Source organism: Bombyx mori, chromosome 10 (assembly GCF_030269925.1).
Source record: "Bombyx mori chromosome 10, ASM3026992v2".
Taxonomy (NCBI): Eukaryota; Metazoa; Arthropoda; class Insecta; order Lepidoptera; family Bombycidae; genus Bombyx; species Bombyx mori.
In genome coordinates, this window is record NC_085116.1 from 9,621,800 (window position 1) to 9,637,522 (window position 15,723).

Consider the following 15,723-nt stretch of genomic DNA (forward strand, 5'->3'; position numbering starts at 1 on the left):
TTATTTAGTTTTATGGCAATTTTTTTCCGCATTAGAAAATCACCGGATTCCCACCCGCCGGGCGGGTATATGGGAGTTGAACCTCACTAGAAACAAACGGACAGGGTCGACGCAGAGTTTCATCCATCCCGCCGTTCCCCAAACACCGGAGCGGCGGCCGCCGGCGACAAGACCACCGGTTCCCTCGGTAGTTTTATGGCATAGACATCTAATAACCATATTTTACCGACGTCTGAAGATTGCCACTATTTTTACTCAATAGAAAAATAAGAATTACTTTAATTGCTTTAAAAAGCGACTTTCAGGTACCTAAAGTTGTTTAAAAGTTTTGAATAAAAAACATTTAGATGCTTCAGTAAGTATGTATTACAGGAATAAGTACAATGAATTCAAAGGTTTTCTAAAAAGTTTAAATGCCATTTAGTGATTGTTGGAGGGCGACGAGGCCCGATGTTCGGGTGAGGCGCACGGCGTGGAGCCCCGACGACTTGCTCCGGGACTCTTCAACCTCACCATCGTGTCGAGATGACGAAATCTATAAATTATCATGATTACATAATAAATAACATTTTTTTATGTCTGCCGAGATCATAAGAGAATTATAGCATTACTTTTTTCAAAATATTTCCCAATTTTGTATTATTTAGGCCTTTGTGAAAGGCTGCCAGACTTAAATCAGTTAAAACCTTAATTATCGATTGTTTTAACTCGTCTTTGTACACATGCGACATAATGAAATCAATCGAATTCGAAGTCGTCGTGGCCTAAAGGATAAAACGTCCAGTGCATTCGTATGTAGCGATGCACCGGTGTTCGAATCCTGCAGGCGGGTACCAATTTTTCTAATGAAATACGTACTCAACAAATGTTCACGATTGACTTCCACGGTGAAGGAATAACATCGTGTAATAAAAATCAAACCCGCAAAATTATAATTTGCGTAATCACTGGTGGTAGGACCTCTTGTGAGTCCGCACGAGTAGGTACCACCACCCTGCCTATTTCCACCGTGAAGCAGTAATGCGTTTCGGTTCGAAGGGCGGGGCAGCCGTTGTAACTATACTGAGACCGTAGAACTTATATCTCGAGGTGGGTGGCGCATTTTCGTTGTAGATGTCTATGGGTTCCAGTAACCACTTAACATCAGGTGGGCTGTGAGCTCGTCCATCCATCTAAGCAATAAGCATCTTTCTTCTCCATTAAATCGGCAAGTAAGTTTCCCTGGTATAAATTATACCAATATTGGTACACATTAAGCTCTATCCACCATCGTAGGATGAGTATGATTTATTGAAGGTCTACAGTAAATCTTCCTTCTTTTTCCTCATTTTATCCCCACTTTGTAGGGTCGGCGCAGCATATCTTCTTTTTCCATTCAGGCCTATCATACGTCATCTCTGCTCTGACATCGTTCTCTCGTAATTACTCTTTCAGACAGTCCATCCAGTGTGCTTAGTGTGAGTTTTTTAACGTTCTCGATAGCGTAAAAGTTAACTCAAATTTGTATGCAGTTAGAACAGCGCCCCTAGCGGCAAACGTTCCAACTCCATACAAATTTGAATTAACTTTTACTTTCGTTATAAAACTCGCATTATGCACAAAAGTCTTTTCAGTACGCCCCCTTCCTCACATTACCATCTACTTTTAAACCTAGGGTATTTTTGATGATCATCGCGATAACCATCGCCTCTTAATTTTTTCTATGTCACTGGCGCTATTTTCATACTTCAACACGATGTATTTTCCATTTATCAATTTTTTTCCGAACACATTAATACTTATTATTACTAGAAATCGTTACTAAATATACACAATACAACTAACTGTACCTAGAATACACTATAATTATAGTTAGTTTGTCTTTGATATCTAAGTATTGTATATGTATTTGATATCTTATTCGTGAAGTACCTACTTCAATTTTTTTATAGGCCAACTTGTCATTTCGGCACATCCTTTTATCTTAAAAATTTTTAAACATTGTGTTTAACGCAAATAAAGTTTTTCTATTTTAATCTGCTAATAATTAAATACTAGGTAGAATGGAAGATAGCTCGAAAGTTTATGAACGGCTTAAAAACGTACCTCAGTGGCAAATCGTTAGAGTCGTGATCAACGCTCTGGAAAAAGAATCCAAGAGGCCAGCTTATCCAAGACGATTGCTTCCTGTTCAGAGAAAATCTTCTGTAAAACATGATTTCCGTGCAAGCATACAACCTACATAGTAAACAATTCTAACTTCCAAAAATTAAATATTATTAACAAACAGCTTTTTATTTCAGGCATTCCGTTTTTTGTAATATAATGTAATAGAACCACAGCTTCGCACATAGCAAACTTTTAGCCAATGGCTGTTTTAAAAGAATGAATGGAACAATCCTTCACGATCTCTATATTTGAAAATTGTGAAAAAGATGTCAATAAGCCTGTCTTTGTTTACAATCCGTTCAATAACATATCCGGAATCCTAACTTAATAATATATTCGATTGCATTTTCATAATTTTACATTCAAAATTAGAGTAAATACGTTCTACAAAGTAGCGAATGCAATCATTTTTTTTCACTGACGTGACTGTAATTTTTATTTTCGCAAATAAATTAAATGGTAAACGACATTCATAAATTAACGAGAAATCAAAAAAAAAACTAAATAGCGCATATGTACTAACGGCGTAGTGGGCTGTTGAATGGAGCCAGAGTCGGATGGAGTATCTGGCGTGGAAGGTGCAGCAGCGGGTGGTGACCCAGGAGGAGATGTAGCTACCGGTGGTGGAGTTTTGTTGATAGCCGGATTATAGATCTTTGGATCGCTAACCATACGTACGAAGAACGAACGTTTGTGGGCTAGAGCGGCACGATTGCGACGAGTACGTTCCTCGTTTAGATCCTATGGGTTTTAAATTTTTGTTAGTTTTCTTTGAATTAGTAGAGCTCGTTTTTTTAGAACTATTTAGTGTTGGGACGGCTTACGCTAATGCCGGCCACTGACATGCGCGCAAATATTCGTACATTGTACGAATGTTTGCGCGCATGTGAAGGGCCGTCAAACATTCATTCGCAAACCTAGCGGCTGTGCAAATGGGTTCGCATACTCAATTTGCGAATCCGTTTGCGCTTCCTCCTACACTTGTTTACGAATGTCTCACGAATTTCTCCTCCTTTTTAATTCGTCAATAGAACATTGAAAAGAAAAAGAGTATTGAATTCTTTCCCAGACATCATTAACAGCCATGCTGTTTTTATGGGATTTCTTTTGATGAAGATACGCTACACAGTAGACGTCACGAACTATGAAAACGGCGATACGTCCGTTACCTTCGCAATCGTCGGTGCAACTGGGCAAGCGAATGTGTGGGAGACTACGCGAAGGTTCGAGGTTCGCGCGCTTTGATGTCTGTTAAAAAACCGACACAGTTGGAAAACCACGAATGCAGCGAAAACTTTGCATAATTATTCGCAAATGTCGTCCTACACTTGCGGGTTTGCGTATTCGTGCGCATGTGAGTGACCGGTGTAACATTCAACACAAATTTATGACAAGAGAAATTGTTTGCATTGAATGTGATATTTGGAACTGAAAGAAAAAAAGTCTATAACGTACCCTTTCCTTATCCGGACCCTCTAATAACTCCGTAGCAAAGTCGGATATTATATCCCAAGCAACTTCTGTGAATGTAAATTACCATAATTAAAGTAGGTATGCAATATTAATTAACTTATTAACTCCCTTTGTTAAGCGAATCAAACTGGATCTATGCCTTCTATACCAAGAAACGCCATTCTTTGCGGTTCTGCTCATTATTATACAAAATATTAATGTCAAATTAAAGCGTTATAAAATCTAATATATAAAATTCTCGTGTCACGGTTTGCGTGATTGAACTCTTCCGAAACGGCTCGACCGATTTTCGTGAATCTTAGCGTGCATATCGGCCAGGCAATGGCGGATCCAGGGGGAGGGTCATGGGGGTCATGACCACCCCCTGAGCTGGGTCCAGGACTTAAGTGGACCACTAATTGAATATAATGATTTTATTTATATATTTTGTCACCATACAGATTTTATGTAACTACATACCTTCAATATATAGTTAATTTAATATAATATAATAACTTTGTATAATGGCAAACGTTTGGTAACGAACGCATCTAAATTTGACTATGTGACCCCCTCCTGGCGCCAAAGCTGGATCCGCCCTTGCGGCCAGGGTGGAGAATCGGACAACATCTATTTTTCATCCCCCTAAATGTTAAGGATGGTACACCCCTAAATTACTTTTTTATTTTTTGGCAAAAAAGATTGTTTTTTTTTTATGATACAGCATACAAAAATACAACCCTAAATTTTCACCCCTCTACGATCAACCCTTATTTTTTATTTGTTAATCCTTACACACTTACAATAAGTTAGTTTTTTTTTTCTATACTAGAAATTCCCTAGAAATCTTATATATGGCAAAACAACGTTCGCCGGGTCAACTAGTGTATGTATAAACACTTTGAGTTACCAATATCTTCACGTGTAGCGTGCTGAGCGACCACACAGAAACGTATCACAAAACGTTCCCGAACAGAGGCCGGGACCATATGCAGTTTTCCAGATGCATTTATATTAGTGAGGAGTTTCTTGTTCATCTCATCAATTTGCTCCGGAGTCTCGTCGGGACCTCCAACGAGGCGGAAGCAAACCAAACCCAACTGAAAGTGGTTTCATTTTACGTACTTATTAACTTGGCAACATGGATAACAACATAGATACTCGCAATAAGAAAACAAAAACGTACCCTTACTTGATTGCAGACTTGGAATCTATCGTCTTTCTTGACAAGCCTTTCAAAATATTTGGCCAGTTCGCAATGCTTTCTGACATATTTTTGCAAGCCGCTAATACCGTAACTTCTCAACATGAACCATAGCTTAAGCGAACGGAAACGACGACTAAGCGATATACCCCAGTGTCGATAATCGATAGCAGTGTGGTCGTAGCAATGTTGTAGATACAACGGATCAACCACGAGGGCAGATGTTAGAAGATAGCGGTTAGTGACCCACAATAGTGAACAGTCAAAACTCGCAAGCATTAATTTATTAGGATTAGTATTGAAGGAGTCAGCATATTCAACTCCAGCTAAGTGATACTTGTGTTCTGGGCAGAGGAATGAGCTTCCAGCATATGCGGCGTCCACGTGAAGCCAGACGCAAGGGAATTTCCGCACCATGGGACCTATTTCAGGCAAATTATCGAAGGAGCAACATGAAGTAGTCCCCAATGTCGTAGCGACAAAGAACGGTACTCGCCCTGCCTCTTCATCTTCTTCCATAGCCTGTTAGAAGGTAAATAATAAATAAACAATTGACAAATAAATGTATATTTATATAAAAATGAATTGCTGTTCGTTAGTCTCGCTAAAACTCGAGAACGGCTGGACTAATTTCGCTAATTTTGGTCTTGAATTATTTGTGGAAGTCCAGAGAAGGTTTAAAAGGTAAATAAATATGAAAATGTTCGGAATTAAATAAAAATAACAATTTTGTTTTTCCTTTAATGTTGTCGGACGGATTCCTTTTGTTTGTTTTAAGTTTATTTTATACAAAAGCTTAGGTCTTTTATTTATCGATTGAGGCACTACGAAGTCTGTCGGGTCAGCTAATCTTGTAATAGATAATAATATGAACATAATCATTTAATTTTGGTATGATATTTTGTAAAATATTTTCTTGTTATCTCATACAACTACTACCACTAGAAGATTCAGTGCGACTGGGACAAAATTGAATTACCGTATTTATGCGGTAATGTTTTTTACTATAAATTCGATTCAAGCTACGCAAATAAATAATAGAGTAATTTTATTTTGACTAGCTCTATGTTTCCGGGGTTTTACGATAGGAAAAATAGTAGCTTGCATTCCAATATACTTTTTTTTTGAAATTTTGGATATCTTATTCTAATATCGCTAAATAAACGTGCCACAAGTTTCTGATAAAAAAAAGTCATTTATTAGTCATTTAAGTCATTTAGGTAATTTTAGTCATTTAAGGCGACTTTAAGAAAGAGGAGAATTCTCAATGTGTATTTTTTAAAACTCCTGCAGAACTTCTTCATTTATATCCGATGTGAAAATTTTCTTTTTTTTAAATGATTGAATGAATGACGAATTGATTCCATAGAAATTTCATAACAGTATAGCTCGGGTAGCTGGTTATCAAATCGAAAAAAAAAAAATATATCTCATCCAATTAAATAAAATTGCGTCCCTTGAATTTTTAGTGGTGACTCCCAGCGAACTGCTTACCTTTAATAGTAGAGAAACCTAAATAAAAAATAAAAAGACATAGATTGCTCAAATTACTAGTGGAGAAACCACCTGTTTCCAAAAATACAATTTTCTTCGGATTCACGTAAGGCGTAAAGTGGTAGGGCGTAAGTGGCTTTTTAGTGCAAACAGTTTAATTTGAAGTCGGTTTTAAATTATCTTCTTCTTTGTCGTTTCCTCATTACTGAGGGTCGTGACCACCTTGGTCCAGTTTTTGCACCAAGATTTAGATTACTAGCAAATCTTAAACTGTCCGGGAATACAAACATAGATAATGAACGTCCATTCATGACAAATGAAGGCAACCAAACGAAGACTTACAACAAACTTCGTGAACGAGGTAATTGTTAAATAATAAATTGAAAGAAAATGAGCAGCAGTAGGCTGTGCCACCATTTCGTTTCATCTTCTCACAGTCTTGCACTATCCAAAATGATATACGGTTAATAAGGCACTATATAAATGAAGGAAATTAAATAATTCAACAAAAAGCCGATCCTAGGCTTTTATTGTGAGATTAAGTGTCGTAGGTTTAATTTTTTAATAAGGTGGGCAATTAATTTATTATTTCTCCCTCGATTTAAATTCATAATAATAGGTATATATATGTTGCGGTTAATACCCGTAGAAGTAATACTTTCTGTTCATATAACACCTTTCGTCAATGTTCGATAATTATGCACAAACACGATTCTGTGAACGAATTTTTAAAACAATTTTTAACGACATCTGTTCACAAGAGGGTCGTATCGTATCATGAAATTTCAATATTTGCAGCATAGAAAGTGGCACACAATGCGGTTCCATTACCGCTTGGCTCGCTACGTATTTCCGGAATCCACCGGCGAGTCATTAAACGTGGGACGACTCCACGGTCGCAGGCAGCCTCCGTGGAGGCTCTTCAATTACCGCCCGATTATCTGCACCCTGCTTTGCAATTCATCTCGTGTCCCAATTCTATTTAAAAAACTGTACAATTCTACGCTTTTATTTAATTTACGTTTAATTCAATATTTTGCCTTACCTCCTTTAGTGTTTCACCTCTAAGAGAACCGTTGTCATCCGGCTGTAAGATACGAAGTTTCACAAAGCAAATCATGGCTGCCTTTTCGACGCATGAATGGGCTTCCTTAGAACAATATGCTATTAATTTTGATAGCAAAAGTCCCTCGTCAACATTGGGAAATTGATGCTTTAATCTTTTAATTCCATTGGCTCTGGCAGCCAACATAGATACAAGAACGCATTCACTAGCAGATCCCTGTAAATTAAATTGGTAAAATATTATTGTACAAATTAAATACGAATGTTTTTGCTTGTAATTTTATTTAATTTTAAGTTGGAAGTCTGTACCTTCTACGTGTGGTATACATAGATGCATGTGAATTTGTTTCACATCAATTGAATGATGCTAGTTACAGTAAGTGTAAGTAAGTGTAATGCTACCATTTTATCTCAATAAACAATAATAGATTAATAGATTGCAAGAATTTGTGAAAGATGACTATAGACATGTGAATTTGTTTTATATCAATGGAATGATGCTAGTTACAGTAAGTGTAAGTAAGTGTAATGCTACCATTTTATCTCAATAACCACTAAACAATAATAGATTGCAAGAATTTGTGAAAGATCACTACTTTGCCGGTAAAAATGCCAGGAAGCGGTTTTGGAGTCAAATGACATGAATAAGTTCAAACCACTAGCTTGTCCGCTTCATGCACTGAAGATTGGAGGTTTTCTGTTCCATGCATTGAATATCAGTTACTTTTATCATTAATTTTTCTATGTATATTGTGTATATGAATATACATTAATGTATATGAACATATACTGAGTTCTGTGAACTATAATCTCACTCAAATCAAATTTAATCAAAAATGTCCAACAATTGGTGAAAACCCTTAATTATGTAGTGAGTAAAGTCAATTCGCGATCCGAGCGCTTCAGCGATCGTAATCCACAGGTTTTTGACGCGAAATCCTAATCAAAAATTCATACTTACTTTGCAGTCTTTGACTCTTGATTTCGTTTACTAATAAAATAAAATTGCTTCTTACAAAGAATTTAATAAATAATACGTAATGAGTCAGTGTGATGATCAAAGTGATTTCCAATTATTTATTTAAAACAATAGCACGATACGAAGTGCTCTTCAGTAATCCACTTCATATTTTTAACAAATATTTGTAGTTCTTGCCCCGATAATAATATATCTCAGCCTATAGTTGTCTACTGTTGAGCATAGGTCTCTCCAATCGATCTTCAGTGCGGCCGGCCAGTGATGGTTGTATAACACCCATACTACCTGGAGCCACTGCGGTCATCCACAGTGCGTTTCCAGAGGTCTTTTTTGCCACGTACCATCCGGCTATGGAATGAGCTCCCCTCCACGGTGTTTCCCGAGCGCTATGACATGTCCTCCTTCAAACGAGGCTTGTGGAGAGTATTAAGCGGTAGGCAGCGGCTTGGCTCTGCCCATGGCATTGCTGAAGTCCATGGGCGACGGTAACTACTCACCATCAGGTGGGCCGTATGCGCGTCTGCCTACAAGGGCAGTAAAAAAAAAGAAAAAAACTTAATATTACGATACAAAGTCACATAAGTTACTTTTTAAACAAGCCACGAAATGAATTTACCTGGATAACACCGCCCCCTTTGCTACCTTCTTCAAGCGCTAAAAAGGCAGGCGGTAGTCCAATCGCTTTTCCTGTTAATCAGAATATGATACGATAAAAAAGTCACGTTATGAAGGCTCGCTTCTCGTTATATACCTAGTTACGAATTAACAGGGATCCTTCATTGTACAGTGCTACGATGTAGCAAGCAGTCTATTTTTATGTATCTATACATCTCGCTAATTTATAATTACATATCACAGATGTTTTCATTTCTAAGCATCCTAAGAACTAGAAGAAATGTTTTTAAAACAAATGAAGTTCACGTACTATGGTCATTTCAGGAGTGTTAGTATTTAATAAAAAACAATGAACATAATTTTACCAATCAAATAAATTAAATGCTTACAACATACTAAATAATTATGGCTTAAAGATATGATTAAGACAATTTACCCATCCAATCCAACATGATTATTTCTAGCTCAGTACAGGCGGGACTTGCTGCCTGCAATAAAACGGACAATAATATACAGTCAAATCTGGATAAGCGAGAGTTCAAGGGAGCAAAATCTCATTCTCGCTTATAGAGGTTTCTCACTAACCCGAGTTTCTCGCTAATGCTCCCTCTGAATTTCGATTCGCGATTTTCCGCATTCAAATGCATTTACTATTTTAAGTTTATGACTTTAATGACAGTACTTTAATTTTCCGTTTTTACATGATGCAGAACAGAACTTTCCTTCGCAATTGATTAACGATAATCTGAGTAAGTCCGACAAACAGGACGGTACACAGGCACACGTGTCCATTCGAAAATAATGCGATAAAAGAATACGATAAAATAACAAAGTTATTTAGTTCCACGAAATAAAATATGTTCAATATTCACGAGAAAACAATACAAAAACAATGATAAGAAGTTCCACGAAAGTTAAAAATGAGTCATAAAATAGCAGATGTTAAATTTCTAATTTGTTTTGTCATTTGTTCCTCCTAAATAATATAAATAATATAAATAAAGCTCGGCTGTCGCTTATAGAGGTATAGATAGGTAGCAGTCTCATTTACGGAGGTCCATGAGGAAAAAACGACTCTCTCTTACAGAGGTTTCTGTTTCTCGCTAATAGAGATTTTGGGAGCTTAAAATGACGGGTCCTTGCTATTACTCTCACTTATAGAGTTTTATTACTTATCCAGTTCTCACTTACCCAGGTTTGACTGTATACCCATTTATTTAGCTTAATAGGAGCACGATCGCTTATCTCATTTTATTAATATATTTAATAAGTCGTGCAAAAAATTTGAATCGAAAGTTCAAAAGCCGTTCAAAGTAAGTACTACGTCGTTAGTAATTTATATGAAACGCTTACAAAACAATCGATACTATCACAATCGATGCAGTCCAGACCTTGTGTCGTTTTAAAATTTACATATTCATTCCGCTTTTGAATAATCATAAAATGGTACGAATTAAATATTAGATCTCTTTATTATCAGCTTAATCTTTTACAAACTCATCAAGTTTGCGAGTTTAATTATTTAAACGGAAAAAATACATTTTTTACATTACACTAGTGGATATTATTTCTTTTTAGCATAGATTGAAACCCCATGGGCCATTTGAAATCAGCAATTACCGAAGTTCCTGTACATCGCTATACGAAAACTGTCGCCCATTTCATTACATTGCAGTACCCGCTACGTTAACATCAGCTAAGCCTAAAGGTCCTAAACCCTTAAAAAATGAAGAAAAAGATGATTTAAAAAAAGATAACTTCCATGTCAAAACAGTTTGTTATAAAATTCTAATTTGTTGTCTGTTACACCCGTCGTCTAAGATCATTTTAATGTACCTAAATGTAACATAATACACAGATACGATATCGATGTTATGAACGTCCATGTCTTACGAGCCTATTCATCATCCCTTGTCTAAGATGAATGTTAGATACGATAATTTACACATATAGCTTAGATATCTAAGCTAACATTTTATATAAAATGTTGATGTATAGTTTTGTTTCCAGTAGAGTGCGATTTTTTATTGCACCAGATAGATGGACTAGCTCACAACCCACCTGGTGCTTAGTGACCAGAGCACATAAGACATCGCAATATGAATCCAGAGCTTTTTCTACTAAGTAGGCTATAAAAAAATATTGAAAAATTTGTTCTGAACTTCATATTCAATCGATTTCGTCAATGATAATATTTTGCTCTGTTGTTAAATACATAGATTGGGTTACTTAAATACACATCATATATGTAATTTACATTCGGGAATTAAGCGCAAATAAGACAAAATTAATTTAAAATACTGTAATTCAAACGAGATATTATTAGAAAAAGTAAATGAACTCGACCTAATTTTTTTCAAGAACCAAGCTAGACTAGCATACATGACGTTATACGTGGGTCACTATTTAGCATCGTGAACCGCTGAAGACTCTATTAATACATACTTAGTTTAAAAAAGGATGGATCCTGGCGCCCGGAAACCCTGGATTCCTTCCATTTCAGAGTAGTATTCATGTTCTGATAATGTCTGTAGACTCCGGAATCTACTAAAGCTAAAAGTACCGTGAGTCTGGCTACCTATGTTTCTGGATATCTGGTTTTCTACAGCAAAAAGTACCCTGGGTGCAAGTGGACTGGCCGATTAATGTCAGACAAATGGCAGTATTCATTAGGATTTTAAATTTTTATCTACGAGAGCTGTATTACCGAAAAGCAGGAGTCGGCAATGACCGAATCATATTATGGATGCACTAGTTTGTAGAATAAACTATCCCAACAGTTTACTTAATTGAGAAATATTTTGAATATCACCACTTCATTTGGTAAAAGCACCCGTGGCTTAATGAAATCAGGTTTGAACTTAAAACTGTTCAGTTTAACTCTGTTTTAATTATATATTTCCTTTCCTAAACTCTCATTCTAATAAAATACACGGATAAATTAGTTTCTATGAATTTTTTTAAAAATCCACTTTTTTCTGAGGATTTACCCGACTAAGGATATGAGCAATAATTTACTAAGGATATATTAATTAGCTCTTTAAGTAAATATGTTATGAAGCTAAGTGAACTAATATTAGAGCTAAGTTATTTACATACCCAGGAAAAACCAATGCATCCGATGCCAGCAGACAACATATCTCCGAGTATCGAAGGGTACCCGTTGCCTGCCGGAAAGTATGCGTGAAAACGTGGATGCTGCCAATGTGTTACACCTGGCATTATCTTTTGCTCGACATCGTTCATCACATCGTCCCAGGGTTCGGGGTGATGAGGAGCTTCGGCCGGAAGTGCTGTTCGTAGGTATCCTGGCTCCACGCTGGGCACAACGCGCCGGGTACGCAACGTGTTCATGTAAGTGCATATGTAATCTACCATCTCTTTACCGCGCACACGAAACTCTTCGACATCCATTATAAGGTTTTTTTTTTTTAAGTTTAGGAGAAGTTTGGTGGCTTTGACTAAGTGACACGATGTGGGTGCCGCGACGGCTTCCAGTTGACTCGACCACCGCAGCCAACACTTCTGCGACCGAGTGAGCGAGAAGAGCGCGGGGGGCGCGGACGCGAGCCTGATGGCTTTCGTTGGGAAGTCATGGTAGACGCGGTCCCACGCATTAGTGAAAAGCGATTTGTAAAATATAGTTTGCTTATGTGTATATATCATTAAAGTATCATATAACTGAAGTTAATAAAAAAATTTTTTTTGGTTGATTACGAAAATTGTAAAGGGTAGTTTTAATATAAATATAGGAAAATATAAATATATAAATATAGGACACGGAACTGAGTTTCAGACTGCTTACTACATCATTCATTCAGTGTGTTCAGGTAAACTAGTAAAAAAAGTAAACTTATCTTATTTATTACATACTAGCGACCCGCCCTCGCTACGCTTCGGAAACTGTAATTTATTATTGATTTCTCCACCATTTATTGGATGTTATTATACTACATATAAACCTTCCTCTATCAATCACTCTATCTAAAAAAAACCGCATCAAAATCCGTTGCGTAGTTTGAAATATTTAAGCATACATAGTGACAGACAGATATAGGGACAGAGAAAGCGACTTTGTTTTATACTATGTAGTGATTAAGTGTACATATTCTTATTAAATAGATTATTTATTTATATAATAAATTTGAGGCTTAATGCCATACCATAATAAGCTACTCGATCTCCAAAACAAATATTTGCGTTTATCTGTGTAATACACAAACAAAATTGATTTTACAAATACAGCAATGATTTCTTAGAATTCGTTAGGAAAATTTAATACGAAGTTAATAAAAATATAAATCAATACTCGGTTAGCTTTATGTATATTGTGAAATATATATCAAAACAAATAAATTTACATAAGAATAATGTCCTTTTTTTTGCGGGCCCGGGGTTAAACCTCCTACGAGGTACGCGCGTTGTAGGTATGTGGCACTATGTGACGCAGATATTAGCAGCGGCCCGCGGACCCAAGTATGGTACTTAAGGCTCTACCCACTAAACGACTCACCTGCATTCTCGCCCAAGCGTCGGATCCGCCTGAGGTCAGAACTTGGACGGGATAAGGGGGTTACCGCAGTCAGCACTGCATCCAAAGGCGGGGCTCATCCCAAAAACACCTGGCCGACGGAGTCTTCGAGGCAAAACGAAGGCTCTGGAATATCAGCCGTTCCCGTACGACGGCCGTCAGGCCGCTCAGGCGGACCCGCTAGTGTCTCGGGACATCCGGCTGGGTCGAAACCAGCTTGCCGGGTCGGGACGTGATATAAGACCAACAGGTCACTCATATGATGTCACTTCTGATTTTAGCGCGCCACGCGTCCTCGACCACCTCAAGTCGTCCCGTGACCTTCACCGGGGGAGGCCGCCTCCTATAGGGGCCGGGACGTACGCTTGTACAATCTTCTTCGGCCCCGGCTCCGATACGCATCGCTGCCGAGCATCGTAACCACGACGGCAGGCAGCGACAGGCTCTTTCCTATGACTGCCACGAAGGCCGCGCGTTGCTCCAACTAGGCGGTGCATCGCCTGAGTGTGCTCCACGGATGATACGGTGATACGATAGGTCGCTACGCCACGCATAATCCGCGGCGAGTGCTTCCGCCTCCGGGTTCCAGGCGAGTAAGCATCCTACATACATATCGTTTTTTTGGGAATAGAAGGCATGCGGTTTGTCTGGAGGCCTTGCCGCTTAACCGGGAGGGGAGCGTTTACCAACAAATGACCGTGCGCTTTCTAAGGAATCCTAACTTGTTAGCTCCTAATCCTCTTCCTAATCTTAAGCCCTAGTGTTTAAGCTTTACCACGGAATCGGAATCGTGACCCGCTGAGAAAATTAGCGGGCTATAGCCTATAAGCTTAAACAGTCGTTGAAAGGGTTCATTGTTTGATTGTCGAACGTCCTTCGTTTTGGTGGAGCAGTTGTAGAGCAGAAGACAATCTAGCTCAAAGCGGCTGCAAAGGACAATTACCACATATGTATGGAATTCCGTCTTAAGTTGTTGCACAATAAATCTGTATTTACTATAGACTACGCTTTATATATTATCGAATAAAAGTGTTCGCTTCCCCATAATTAACCGGGTTTTCAAGTAATTAGACCAAAACGGACATAACCTATAAATAATGATAAGCCCACAAACATTACATATTAATCATAGTTTTCACACACCGACTTCTCCTCATTATCAGAGGCTCAAGCATCAACATGATTACAGAATTACAGAAGACTAACAAAACATACAAACGTCCTGGCATAATAAAACACTTTTAGGTACATAAAAACATGTGGCCGCTTGCTGGGTCGCAGCCACCGGCTCGTCTATCGACAATATCATGTGAATTCATGTGGGTTGATAGTTGCGTCTGCGTGAAACGGAACACAGAAAAAATAATTATTTTACTTAATGATAAAATCATAATTCAATACGTTGTAAAATATAATATAAGAATATAATATACCTAGTTATTGAACTGTACAAGATTTGGATATCATTTTTGTGATGATTGAGTCTAAAAACTCATGCATGAGTAATCTGTCTAAATAGACAGAACGAAACGTCATGTCATGACTTTAATACGGAAATGATGCGAACAATTGTTGATTTACTATTAATCTTAAAATCATAATTCCGGTCCTGTACAAAGCATTTCGATGTTATTTTGATTCTGCAACATACAACTTTGCTAGACGACTTTTGGTCATTCTCCTTTGACACAATTGCAAAAAAAAAACTCAATCAAGTATTCTTTACCATAAACTCTATAAGCTTAGTTACACGCAACTTATTAACTCTTATTAAATGACCTTACATTCCTTTGACTGCCATTAAAATTCTTGACTTCAAATACGACCATTGTATTTTATTTACAACCTATGGCTAATAATCAAAACGACATTGCAAAAAACACTATCTTAAGGTAACAACAAGCATTTACCACATGAGATTAAATTAAACGAAATTTGCTTTACTAAATAATGAAATATTTTTGCGGGTCACAAAATACAAATTTGTTTCCAAGTTGTGCATACTTACCTATGTATAGTTTGGCGGTTGTCATTCATATAACTGATAATTAAGTACGGTCACAATATACAAATAAAGTTAATATTATAATGTTTCAAATTAGTACTATCGCTTCTTCCATACGTTGGTCTTCATAGACATAACGAGGATACAGTAAAGCCTATCCCCAGAATCAGTATTGGGTAAACCAAATTCAAATGAGACAAATGCTGAAAGCATATGAAGAGGGAAAAACC

At 37.4% G+C, this 15,723-nt stretch overlaps 1 protein-coding gene across 2 annotated transcripts; it reads right to left on the bottom strand.

The window, feature by feature from the left end:
* Positions 1-342: 342 nt before the first annotated feature.
* LOC101745224 (tyrosine decarboxylase) lies at positions 343-12,859 on the bottom strand. Of its 2 annotated transcripts, none has more exons than XM_004924822.4 (10): positions 12,057-12,859; positions 9,394-9,445; positions 8,959-9,029; positions 7,344-7,580; positions 4,787-5,326; positions 4,511-4,700; positions 3,604-3,668; positions 2,672-2,889; positions 2,086-2,166; positions 343-535 (listed from the first exon to the last, which is right to left on the bottom strand). In XM_004924822.4, the coding sequence occupies exons 1-10, from the start codon at positions 12,621-12,623 to the stop codon at positions 421-423; spliced, it is 2,136 nt and encodes a 711-aa protein (XP_004924879.2). In that variant the 5' UTR covers positions 12,624-12,859; the 3' UTR covers positions 343-420. The 2 variants fall into 2 exon arrangements, with proteins under 2 accessions (XP_004924879.2, XP_062526626.1); XM_062670642.1 differs by having other exon boundaries at positions 4,793-5,326; positions 12,057-12,666.
* Positions 12,860-15,723: the final 2,864 nt, after the last annotated feature.

What these genes read in the sequence shown, in the direction of transcription:
- LOC101745224 (XM_004924822.4), bottom strand. Translation starts at nt 12,623, where the DNA reads ATGATATATACACATAAGCAAACTATATTTTACAAATCGCTTTTCACT. An exon ending in AATCATGTTGGATTGGATGG is followed by an intron (nt 9,030 to 9,393) that starts GTAAATTGTCTT and finishes TCTGATTAACAG; the next exon opens with GAAAAGCGATTGGACTACCG. An exon ending in AAGTCTGCAATCAAGTAAGG is followed by an intron (nt 4,701 to 4,786) that starts GTACGTTTTTGT and finishes AACCACTTTCAG; the next exon opens with TTGGGTTTGGTTTGCTTCCG.